At 42.9% G+C, this 12007-nt stretch overlaps 1 protein-coding gene across 2 annotated transcripts; it reads right to left on the reverse strand.

Annotated features, from left to right (window-relative positions):
* Positions 1 to 60: 60 nt before the first annotated feature.
* taf7 (TAF7 RNA polymerase II, TATA box binding protein (TBP)-associated factor) lies at positions 61 to 9319 on the reverse strand. Of its 2 annotated transcripts, none has more exons than XM_046293556.1 (5): positions 8825 to 9319; positions 8272 to 8413; positions 7948 to 8071; positions 1553 to 1656; positions 61 to 353 (listed from the first exon to the last, which is right to left on the reverse strand). In XM_046293556.1, the coding sequence occupies exons 3-5, from the start codon at positions 8066 to 8068 to the stop codon at positions 309 to 311; spliced, it is 270 nt and encodes an 89-aa protein (XP_046149512.1). In that variant the 5' UTR covers positions 8069 to 8071; positions 8272 to 8413; positions 8825 to 9319; the 3' UTR covers positions 61 to 308. The 2 variants fall into 2 exon arrangements, with proteins under 2 accessions (XP_046149512.1, XP_046149511.1); XM_046293555.1 differs by having other exon boundaries at positions 1544 to 1656.
* Positions 9320 to 12007: the final 2688 nt, after the last annotated feature.

The following is a 12007-nucleotide window of genomic DNA, read 5'->3' on the forward strand; positions in this document are numbered from 1 at the left end:
CTAGGTCAAATGAGGTGAGACAGTGTTGATCTGTCACTAGGAAATGTCAAACACAAACGATTCAATGGCTTAACAACGAGTTTATTTACAGAGATCTACCAACCTATTAAATAAAATAGGAAGAATACAAAAACAGGAAACACGAGTCCTCCAACGAGTCCATGATGTCTGGAGGCAAAAGGGAAAATATATAATGGAATGAAACAGTATGTAAAGGAGGAGGGCTCTTTCAGTGGTGGCAGATGCTTCTTCTCTATTCCCCAGCCGGTCTCACAGCACCCATTTGACACTTGGCTGCCCCCTGGTGGTCACTTCTCGATCAGTGAGTCCAGCTGCTCCTGAAGCGAGGCCAGCTGTTGGAGCAGAGATTGGGAGGGTTGATTGATGCCTAATGCCCGGGTGTAATTAGTAGGCTAAGTGGATAATGATTAACACGTCTTCCAACATTATTCCTTTTCCATTCATTTGTCAATACAAACAGAAAAACAAGCTGATGTGAAGACAGAGACGGGACTTGAATACTGATCGCTGGATTGGTGTTAAGAGTTCTTGACAATTCCAATTAAGATCGATTTAGATTGAGTCAAAGAATTGACTTAGAAATAAAGAAAACCCTCGCCATTGGATGTGTAAGGATGTTCAGTTGCTCGGTGAAGACAATGGCAGTTCAATAAAGTGCTTCTTATATAAAAAATAAAAAGTGTTTTGGTGTGCTTGTTTGTCTATTCAATTCAAGCATCTTAAATTGCACTGTAACTTTACTTTCCCCTTTGCATTCCTTTATGAGAAATTCTGCTTAATACCAAATGAAATGTTCAATATACATATAAATGGATGCGGTTTTAAATGCACCTTCCCGTCTTGCTCAGCCAATCTTACCCGCTCCATCGCTCCTCCTGATGAATGATTTAATTGAGCAGAGCCTGAAAGCAGTTCTGCTAAATAAGAGCAGAGTATAGTCTGTCTCAGCATTAGACAGTTCCCTTCGATTGTTTTGATGTTTGAAATTGGAGCCTGCCGTTGCGCGTAGTGAGCGTATCGTTCACCTGACAGAAAGGCTATTTGGAATGTCAGTCAGATTCCCGTGACCTTTTCCTGTGGCTGGGATAATAATGGTGAAAGATAGAGAACTCAGCCAGCCGAGCAGAGAGCTGAAAAGTCTTGGTAAAACAAGCCAAGGCTGCCCGTGTCTCACACGTTTTTAAATCTGCCCCGAAGAGCTGTTGGCGGAACTATGAATTTTTATGTTTTTTTTTCCCCAGTGAGGAACGCACAAAGGGCTGATGGCAGAAATGTAATATTTATGCCTTCTAAAAAAATTACATCTTCAAGTTGCCCTGCGGTCGGAGTTTGGGAAGTTTGACACGTAGTAGTTTAGAGTGGTTATATTCCACATAAATACTTCTCCCTCCGAGGTTGTGTGTGCGCATTTGAGTGAAAGAGTACAAGACTTCTTTTTGAAGGCCTATATGAAATCAGTCTGTGGTCATCTCACTCTGCTATATGACTCAAATGTCATGTAAAAGTAGTGTCTATGGCTCACTTTCAGCACCTGGTTCTCCACCTTCATGCTGAGGTCCTCCTGTTGTTTCTTGCTGGCGCCCGTCTCCTTCAGCTTGGCCTTCACACCATCTACCTGCACCTGGTACTCCATCACTACAGGAGGAGGCACAGAAGAACCATTTACAGTGTCAGGCTTCCTCAAAACACACAGGTTTCACAATAGCTCAATGAAACCCGAGTTCATTCCTCATCTCCACTCTTAAAATCTACGGTTGAGTGAAAGCAATAAGCTGGACATGTGTCATTTTGATCCTCTTTAAGATGCATATGAAGCAGGGAAAGGAAACATTAGAAGGTGACAACTTGTATGGAGATTCAACCCACTGACTCTTCCACACACAGCAGCACCAAGACACGGCCATTTGCTACACGCCAACTGAAATTGAATAAAACCAACAAGGGCCTCTGATTTGCACAAATCAGAACACATGCTTCCTTCTTCCATCAAAACCTGTGGCAATCAGGTAGTTTGCCTCCAGGAATCAGCAGTATAAACAATACCAAAGCACACTCCCGCGCACCTGTTTCGGTGAAAAGCTGAGGGACGGGGCTGGAGAAATGTAACCACGCTCTAATCATAGAGCGATGGATGCAAGAACTGACCATCCATGTTATCAACATGAACATGTTTTGGGGCTACATAGTGTTTGTTTACATTTACTTTGTTTACAACGCTTGGAGTAAAACAAACTTATATTTTGGGTTCCAGTGGGGTATGACAGTGATATTCTTCAAGAATACAGCGCCTTCAGAAAGAATTCAGACCCCTTACATTTTGTTATGTTACAGCCTTATACTAAAATGGATTAAATCGTCGTCCTTTCTCCCATTCTTCTCTGCAGATCCTCTCAAGCTCTGTCAGGTTAGATGGGGAGCGTCGCTGCACAGTTATTTTCAGGTCTCTCCAGAGATGTTTGATCGGGTTCAAGTCCGGGCTCTGGCTGAGCCACTCAAGGACATTCAGAGACTTGTCCCAAAGCCACTCCTACGTTGTCTTGGCTGTGTGCTTAGGGTCGCTGTCCTGTTGGAAGGTGAACCTTCGGCCCAGTCTGAGGTCCTGAGCAGGTTCTCTGTACTTTGCTCCATTCATCTTTGCCTCGATCCCGAATAGTCGCCCAGTCCCTGCAGCTGAAAAACATCCCCACAGCATGATGCTGCCACCACCATACTTCACGTAGGGATGGTGCCAGGTTTCCTCCAGATGTGGAGTCTGGCATTCAGGCCAAAGAGTTCAATCTTGGTTTCATCAGACCAGAAAATCTTGTTTATCGTGGTCTAAGAGTCTTTAGGTCGCTTTTGGCAAACTCCAAGTGGGCTGTCATGTGCCTTTTACTGAGGAATGGCTTCCGTCTGGCCACTCTACTATAAAGGCCTGATTGGTGGAGCGCTGCAGAGATGGTTGTCCCATCTCCACAGAGGATCTCTAGAGCTCTGTCAGTCAGAGTGACCATCGGGTTCTTGGTAACCTCCCTGACCAAGGCCTTTCTCCCTGATTGCTCAGTTTAATACATTTGAAAAAATGTCTAAATTCCTGTTTTCATTTAGTCATTATGGGATATTGTGTGTAGATTGCTGAGGATTTCTTTTTTTAATAAGGCAGTAATATAACAAATTGTGGAAAAAGTCAAGGGGTCTGAATACTTCACAAAAGCACTGTATATCCAGCAATAGGCCAATTTAAAGTGAATCCAACCCCAGAACCAGGCTGAGGTTAATGTTAGCTCTCCGTTTTCTGGCCCACATTAGCATTAGTAGGAGATGGCCTGAAAACACGTTACGTGGAATCCGTTGAATTCAATCAAAGAGTATTGATTTAAAAGAAAACGTGCTACAGATGTCATGGGCTCCTCATTAACGGCACTAGTTTCACAGGCATGTGTGTGGACAGCCACAGCCAGACTTTGACCCATTAAAAGAGGCAGCCCTACAACAGATTAACGGAAAGCTGCAGGACTGGGATGCAGCTTTAGCTGTGTGACGGACAGCTCCATGTGAGCCAGTGAAGGTGCACCGAGCTGTCAGAGAGACAGAGAGCTAGCCCAGCTGTGACTGAACCAGGCTGCAGGAGGAGAGAGAGAGCACCTGTCAGTCTTCTGAGTGGGGAGATAACTGGAGATGAAGGGATGGAGACGTTCGTCTGACCTAGAAAACTCAGTCTTACTCTAACTTAAGCTCATTTGTGTAGGGTTGGGTATTGCCGTCTTCCATTTTGACAAGGGGACATATAGAGTGGTTAATGTGATTTGATGTCCGATCTTTTTGTCGGTCCTCGGGCGGTGCTTCTGTTCTGAAATTACGCCCACATATCAGCCCCAACCCCCACCCACCCATCCTCTTCTCACGTTGGCTGCTATTCCAATAACGCAGACAGATCATTCTGATAGGTGCCACGTTGATACCAATTACAAGACAATCACTCTCCTGTTAGAATAGATATGAAAATGTTATTGCCAAGGAACATTTTGTTGCCAAAATGGAGACAGGATGCCAACGTCTGAATATGTACGACTGCAATCCCCTCTCCATCTGTTTAAATTATATATTTTTCTGTTTTCAGTGTTCTTACGACTCTCCACCAACAAAACACAGTCTTCCCTGTAGGACAGTCATGGACCACCTCGGGCCTACTCTACTGTGCTGGGAGTGGGACAGTGTAAGGCTATGTGACATACCGTTTGTTCCAACTTCTGTATGGGTGTTGTTTGGGGAAAACGGTTATGTTACAGTCTAATTCTTTATAAATGCTGAAGTGCTATACTTACTGTACGTACTGGAGTGGAAAAACACGTGTTTAACTTAGGCCGCGAGAACTGATTAGAACCTGGTCTTGTTTGACAATGCTTTAAAGAGGTGGAGCCAAGTCCCGCCATCTCTCGTGTAACCTTGCCTCCCGTTAGGTGAGGCAAGCAGCTCTTTGTGCAGAGGAATATAATGACTGTGAATCCGTAACCTCTTGAGTTCCTCTCCGGGTTTATCCTGTGTGATCTCCCTTGCAATTGCTTGAATAAACTCTTATTAACTGGATAATGAGCTCTGCCTGATCCTTGGAACGAGTTTTCCTCAACAGTGGGGTGGCTCTCAGGTGGTGGGAGAGTGGAACGTGTTATGGCTCTTATTTCAAACGTCAGCCACATATTGAATACATGTATTGCGTTAACTGTGAGCCACTCTGTATGCAACCAAAGTATCTGCTATACGACAATATCAAAGTATTATGTGAGAGGAGCTTGTTGTGCCCACTTCCATGGTGCTTACCAGAGGAGCCATGCCCCATCTGCTGAGTCCAGGATGACCAGACAGCCTTTGTTGTCTGCCTCCTTGGTCTCATCCTCAGCTATCACCTCCCAGCCTGAACACCAGGTTAGGGAAACATTGGACACCAAACACTACCTCACTGCTTTAATTAAGTTATGTGATGTTCCAACTATTACAAACATACTGGCTTCAATATGGGCCAACAATGATATATTAAAGTTCCAGAGTCCACTTAAATCAACACTCAGGGAGCTGTTGATGCTGTGCCCCTGGGGTAGGCAACGCTGGTCCTGGAGTGCCGCAGACACTTCATGTCTTTGATTTAACCAACCTTGAAGACCAGGTGTCTTCAATTTAGATGACTAATGAACTGATCAATTAGCTCAGTTGGTCAGGTGTGGTGCCTAGTTGGAACAAAATCCTGCAGCATGCCAGGAACAGGGTTGCCTACCCCTTCGGTACCCTGTTCTGTGCTCTTATTCTGTCCTGCTGCTTTATTGTTTCATTACAGTGCTAACACGAGAAGGTGTTGGTGCAGGTGACATTAAGACATTAGCAGGAGTCAGTTCGGGTGAGGCCCAGCAGAGCAGAGAGTAGGCTCCCGCTGGCCTCTCCTCAACAGCTACAGGCTGTTGTGTTTCATTTACGGTGTACGCCTTTAGGCACGTGTCAAACACATTCTACGGCGGGCCGAGTGTCTGTGGGTTTTTGCTCCAGCCTTGTACTTGATTGATGAATTAAGGTCACTAATTAGTAAAGAACTCCCCTCACCTGGTTGTCTAGGTCTTAATTGAAAGAAAAAGAAAAAACCCGGAGACACTACACCCTCCATGGAATGAGTTTGACAGCCCTGATCCAAGAGACGGGTTGATACAGCATTAGAGAGAGTGAGTCTGTGTGAGATATATATATAAAATTTATATTTATATATATAATTTATATTTATATATATTATTTATATATAATATTTATATATATATAATATATATATATATATAAATATATAAAAATATATATAATATATATATATATATAATATATATATCTCACACAGACTCACTCTCTCTAATGCTGTATCAACCCGTCTGTGTGTATATATATATATATATATATATATATATATATATATGCTTGTTTGCCCCAGTGCGTGATATAAAAGGACACGGACACTAATGGCCTCTGCGTCAGTGCTTTAGCAATCTCTTTACCTTCTCCACGTCGGGAGACTCGATGTACTGCAGAGGAAATCAGATTACATTTACTTCTGGCCTCCAGACTACTGCACACCGCCTCGGCACACAACACTACTGCACACACACACACACACACACACACACACACACACACACACACACACACACACACACACACACACACACACACACACACACACACACACACACACACACACACACACACACACACACACACACACACACACACACTGCCCTCAGAGCGAACATCTGGCCATGTGCCAGCAAACACATTTTGAATAAAACAGGGAGCCAAATCGATATGGCCCTGCACCTTAAAGATGATTTATTCAAAAGACAAAGTAGGAATCCTTTCTCTCATTCGCTCGGATCAAAGCGTAGTTAGATTGCTTTTATGCATATCTTTGGGCCAAATGAAGATAGGCCTTTATTTACACTGAAGAAGAATATAAATTCAACATGTAGAGTGTTGGTCCCATGTTTCATGAGCTGAAGTAAAAGATCCCAGAAATGTTTCATACACACAAAAAGCCTATTTCTCTCAAATGTTGTACACAAATCTTAACATCCCTGTTAGTGAGCATTTCTCCTTTGCAAAGATAATCCATCATTCCGACAAGTATGGCATATCAAGAAGTTGATTAAACAGCATGATCATTACACAGGTGTACCTTGTGCTGGGGGCAATAAAAGGCCACTAAAATGTGCAGTTGTCACAACACAATGCCACACATGTCTCAAGTTGAGGGAATGTGCAATTGGCATGCTGACTGTAGGAACGTCCACCAGACCTGTTGCCAGATAATGTCATGTTAATTTCTCTTCCATAAGCCACCTCCAAGACTATTTGGCAGTACGTCCAACCAGCCTCACAACCGCAGACCATGTGTATGGCGTCATGTGGGAAAGTGGGTTGCTTTTGTCAACGTTGTGAACAGAATGCCCCATGGTGGCAGTGGGGTTATGGTATGGGCAGGCATAAGCTATGGATAATAAATACAATTGCATTTTATCGATGGCAATTTGAATGCACAGAGATACTGTATCGAGATCCTGAGGCCCATTGTTGTGCCATTCATCTGCTGCCATCACCTCATGTTTCAGCATGATAATGCACAACCCCATGTCGTAAGGATCTGTACACAATTCCTAGACGCTGAAAATGTTCCAGTTCTTCCATGGTCTTCATACTCAGACATGTCACCCATTGAACATGTTTGGGATGCTCTGGATCGACAGCGTGTTCCAGTTCCCACCAATATCCATCAACTTCGCCATTGAAGAAGAGTGGGACAACATTCCACAGAGCCTGATCAACACTACGTGAAGGAGACGTGTCATGCTGCATGAGGCAAATGGTGGTCACACCAGATACTGACTGGTTTTCCGATCCACGGACCTACTTTTTTTTAAGGTACCTGTGACCAACAGATGCATATCTGTATTCCCAGCCATGTGAAATCTATTTATTTAATTTGACTGATTTCCTTATATGAACTGTAACGCAGTCAAATCTTAAAAAATGTTGCATGTTGTGTTTATATTTTTGTTCAGTATATATGTAAATCGTAGTTTACTTCCGCTGCCGTTGCTGTTTTTATGTCGTTTGAATAAAGGGCCTGGGACGAGATCTCGGCATCATCTTAAGAAAATATTCACGAGAAGCAGGGAAAGAGCGCTTAAGAGGAAACAAATGTCAGTAGCTCTCTTTTTTTAATATCTTCTTGAATCTTCTCTTCCTTGTGTTCTTCAGAGGACAGGTGGGAGACCAACACATTATGATTTCAAGTTCACAGCTCAATCAAAAAGCAAACTTCTAGACCTGCTGAGGCTAGAAAGTGCTTCACTCGGCAGCCGGGCTACAAAGTGCTTCACTCAGCAAATTTCAATACAGAGGGGATATAGTTCTACTTACTGCCATGGTTCCAAACAAAGCTCTTGACCTTGTCTTTGACCTTCTTCTTCTTGGGGTCTACAGTACCAGTGGGCTCCTCCGGGGGAGGGTAGAGGCCTCCGTCCAAAGTGCACACCAGCATCTGCTGCACACAGAACACGGTCAATGAATATCAGTTCATTATAGACCAAAGAGCAATGAAAAATTGACCTTTTAGAATGCTCGAAAAGTCAACACAAAAACGATAATATGCGAGGTCATTATCAATACAGAATAGAGCAGGGCGGCCTGAGTCATAGAGCAGACACTGCCGCTGTTGACTGGTCTATACACAATCCTACTCACTTCTATGAGCGCATCCTTCCTGTCCAACCTGACAGATGTCAGCAGTCTTCTAGAAGGACCGTTTTCAGAGACTCCAGGATGCAAGGACAGATCCACCAGTAGGGGATGCGGTCACTTCTCACGATGCCATGGTGACCATTAACTGGAGAGGGAGCAGCATGTCATTTCACACTTATGTCATAAGCCTATTGATATTATACTACAGATGCATATGCTATATGTCCTACATGCCCGGTAAGGAATGGACATTCTCTGATGTGATGCTGGGAAATTTAATTGAATAACCTCATATGGACCAAAATGTTCAAATAGGCTTTAGGGTTAAACAAGGTTCTTCCTACTTTACTTTCAAATGGCTTAATCAGCATGATTAAATGAGGCCACTTTACAGTATCCTTGATTTGAATTATGCAAATTACAAAGCCTAACTTTCTACATTAAAGTGCGGTAATGGTGAGTGAACAGTTAGGACAACAAGGTACACTTGCACTAGCAACACATGACGGCTCAATACATATTAGACCATAAATGAGTTGAATAGAGCTTGACCTACCAGTCTGTCTTTGAGGTTCATGCTGCTAGATTGGGTAATCCGTTTTATCGTTGAGGCATATTCTTTTGTCAGAGATAATGCAAATTAGAAAGACATCCATTACCGACTTGGTTCCTGGAATGGCAAGGGTTAGGTTAGATAAAGAGGTTAGGTTAGCGAAAATGCAAAAAAATGTTGACGTTAATTTGACAAAAACTAGATCCCGCCAAGCTCTCAACCTCTAGGCGGCATTACGCCTTTACAGTTCTCAGCCATTAGCTTCGCCCATGACTGCCTTATGTCAACTACAATCCGGATGCTGTGTTTTGATATTAGTATCTATAATAATCATCACTTGCGCTTTGATTAAGAAACATATGGGCTTTATCTTTCTTCAGCGATAAAGAGTCGTTCAAATAAAAAAAAGATACATTACATGACCAAAAGTATTTGGACACCTGCTCGTCGAATATCATGTGCATTAATTTGGAGTTGTTCCCCCCTTTGCTGGGGGGAACAGCCTCCAATCTTATGGGAAGGCTTTTCACCATATGTTGGAACATTGCTGCGGAGACTTGCTTCCATTCAGCCACAATAGCATTAGTGAGGTTGGGAGATTAGGCTTGGCTTACAGTCAGCTCCAATTCATCGCAAAGGTGTTCCATGGGGTTGAAGTCAGGTTTCTGTGCAGGCCAGTCATGGTCTTCCACGCCAATCTTTATAAGGCATTTCTGTATGGACTTTGATTTGTGCACAGGGACATTGTCATGCTGAAACAGGAAAGGGCCTTCCCCAAACTGTTCCCACAAAGTTGGAAGTGCTTAATCATCTAGAATGTCATTGTATGCTGTAGCCAGCACAAATATTTTCCTTCACTGGAACTAAGGGGCATGGAAAACAGCCCAGACCATTATTCCTCCTCCACCAAACTTTACAGTTGGCACTATGCATTGAGGCAGGAAGCGTTCTTCTGGCATCCGCCAAACCCAGATTCGTCCGTCGGACAGCCAGATGGTGAAGTGTGATTCATCACTCCAGAGAAAGCTTTAGCAGTGCAGAAATTTGATCAACTGACTTGTTGGAAAGGTGGCATGCTATGACGGTACTACAGGAGGTTGGTGGCACCTTAATTGAGGTGGACGGCTTGTGGTAATGACTGGAATGGTAACAAATACATCAAACACAAGGTTTCCAGGTGTTTGATGCCATTCTATTTGCACCGTTCAGGCCATTATTATGAGCCGTTCTCCCCTCAGCAGCCTCCTGTGGACAGTGCCACATTGAACGTCACTGAGCACTTCAGTAAGGCCATTCTACTGCCAATGTTAGTCTATGGAGATTGCCTGACTGTGTGCTCAATTTTATACACCTGTCAGCAACAGGTGTGGTTAAAATAGTCAAATCCACTAATTTGAAGGGGTGTCCACATACTTTGGTACATATAGTGTACACTTATTGTATCAGTTTTGTATAGATTATACAGGTATGGGTGCCTTCATCTGACAAAACTACACTTCCCGAGTTACGCTTACACTGTTTGGAGCATGCTATACAGATAATTATCACAGGTGGTTGCCTCTTGTCTTACGTCTGTTTTCCATAAACAGGAGCTGTAACATGGAGATATGGCCCTGTGGGAACACTAACTCTATCAAGGTGTGTATTAATTTAACCTTTTGTTTTTTTCATGATTTCTCGCTGATATGAAAGCTATGGTCCGTAACGCAAGCGATGCATGTTAATGTTCAGACTGAGGATCAGGGATCTTATTAACAAAACTCCCCTCCCGCAGAAGACGCCTTCATGATTAAGGGCTAGATCCCTTCTGGCCATGACACAGGTTAGGAGAATTAGGTTAAGGTTAGGAAAAGAGTTCGCTTAAATGCTCTCCTAACCTCTTATGAAAAGTCATTCCTGTCCTCGAGTACTCCCAACTGCACACATTTTCGTTGTAGCCCAGGTCAAACATGCCTGGTTCAACTCATTGAGGGCCTGATGATTAGGTGATAAATTGAATCAGGTGTGTTTGTCCAAAACTACAATAAAAACGTGTACTGTTGGGGAACATGAAGACCAAAGTTGGGAATCACTGCTGAACTCCATCCTTATTGTGGGCAGCCGCAGGACAAATTGACTCTCCAGCTCATGTTGTGCTTCATCTTGTGTTTTTTTTGTAACTGACCTTCCCCACTGCAAATTAGTGCATAATAACAGATTAATATTAACCTTTACTGGTAGCTATCTATAATTAACAAGAATATAAACGCAACATGTACATTGTCAGTTTCATGGGCTGAAATAAAATCTCCCAGAAATGTTTCATATGCACAAAGCTTATTGCTCTCAAATTTTGTGCACAAATTTGTTTACATCCCAGTTAGTGAGTTTTTCTCCTTTGCCTAAATATTCCATCCACCTAACAGGTGTGGTGTCTCGAGAACACAGATGCACCTTATGCTGGGGACCAGAAAAGGCCACTAATATGTGCCGTTTTGTCCAACAACACAAAGCCACAGATGTGTCTGTTATAAAGCCCCTTTGTGGGGAAAAACTCATACTGTTTGGCTGGGCCTGGCTCCCCACCAATGGCTGTGCCCCTGCCCAGTTGTGAAATCCATAGATTAGGGCCTAATGAATTTATTTAATTTGACTGATGTCAAAATATGAACTGTAACTAAGTAAAATCTTTGAAATTAATATATAATTAATATATAATATCATTAATACATTTTTCAGTGTAGTTAACTGGCTAGTTACTGGAGCTGTCTGACAATTTCTAGTAACTTTAACTGATTTAATTTAGCTTCACCGAAGACAAGCTTGTAATATTCCATGTCAACAAAGCGTACATTTTATTTTGGAGGTACATTGTTTGTATTTTTGTTCTGCATAGTGACTACTTTGAAATGAAAAATAAAGAGCCTTATCGATTCACACATAGCCTGATGCACACAGCAAACCGGAAAAGTCTTATTTAATTAGGTCTTACCTAAAATTCAAACGGCACATTCCGCCACCTACTGGCCGGAATGGGAGCAGGACGGCTGAGCATCCCAAACCGACCCCTACCTTTCTTACGTACTTTAGTGAATCAGAAATATATAAGTGATAGAATCCTCACGAAATCATATGATAAAAGCAATAACCAGCACCTAACATGTGGACCCATGGGTAGACTGTAAAATGTAATGTATTTATTTTTTG

The sequence above is a fragment of the Oncorhynchus gorbuscha genome, linkage group LG13 (assembly GCF_021184085.1).
Source record: "Oncorhynchus gorbuscha isolate QuinsamMale2020 ecotype Even-year linkage group LG13, OgorEven_v1.0, whole genome shotgun sequence".
Classification (NCBI taxonomy): Eukaryota; Metazoa; Chordata; class Actinopteri; order Salmoniformes; family Salmonidae; genus Oncorhynchus; species Oncorhynchus gorbuscha.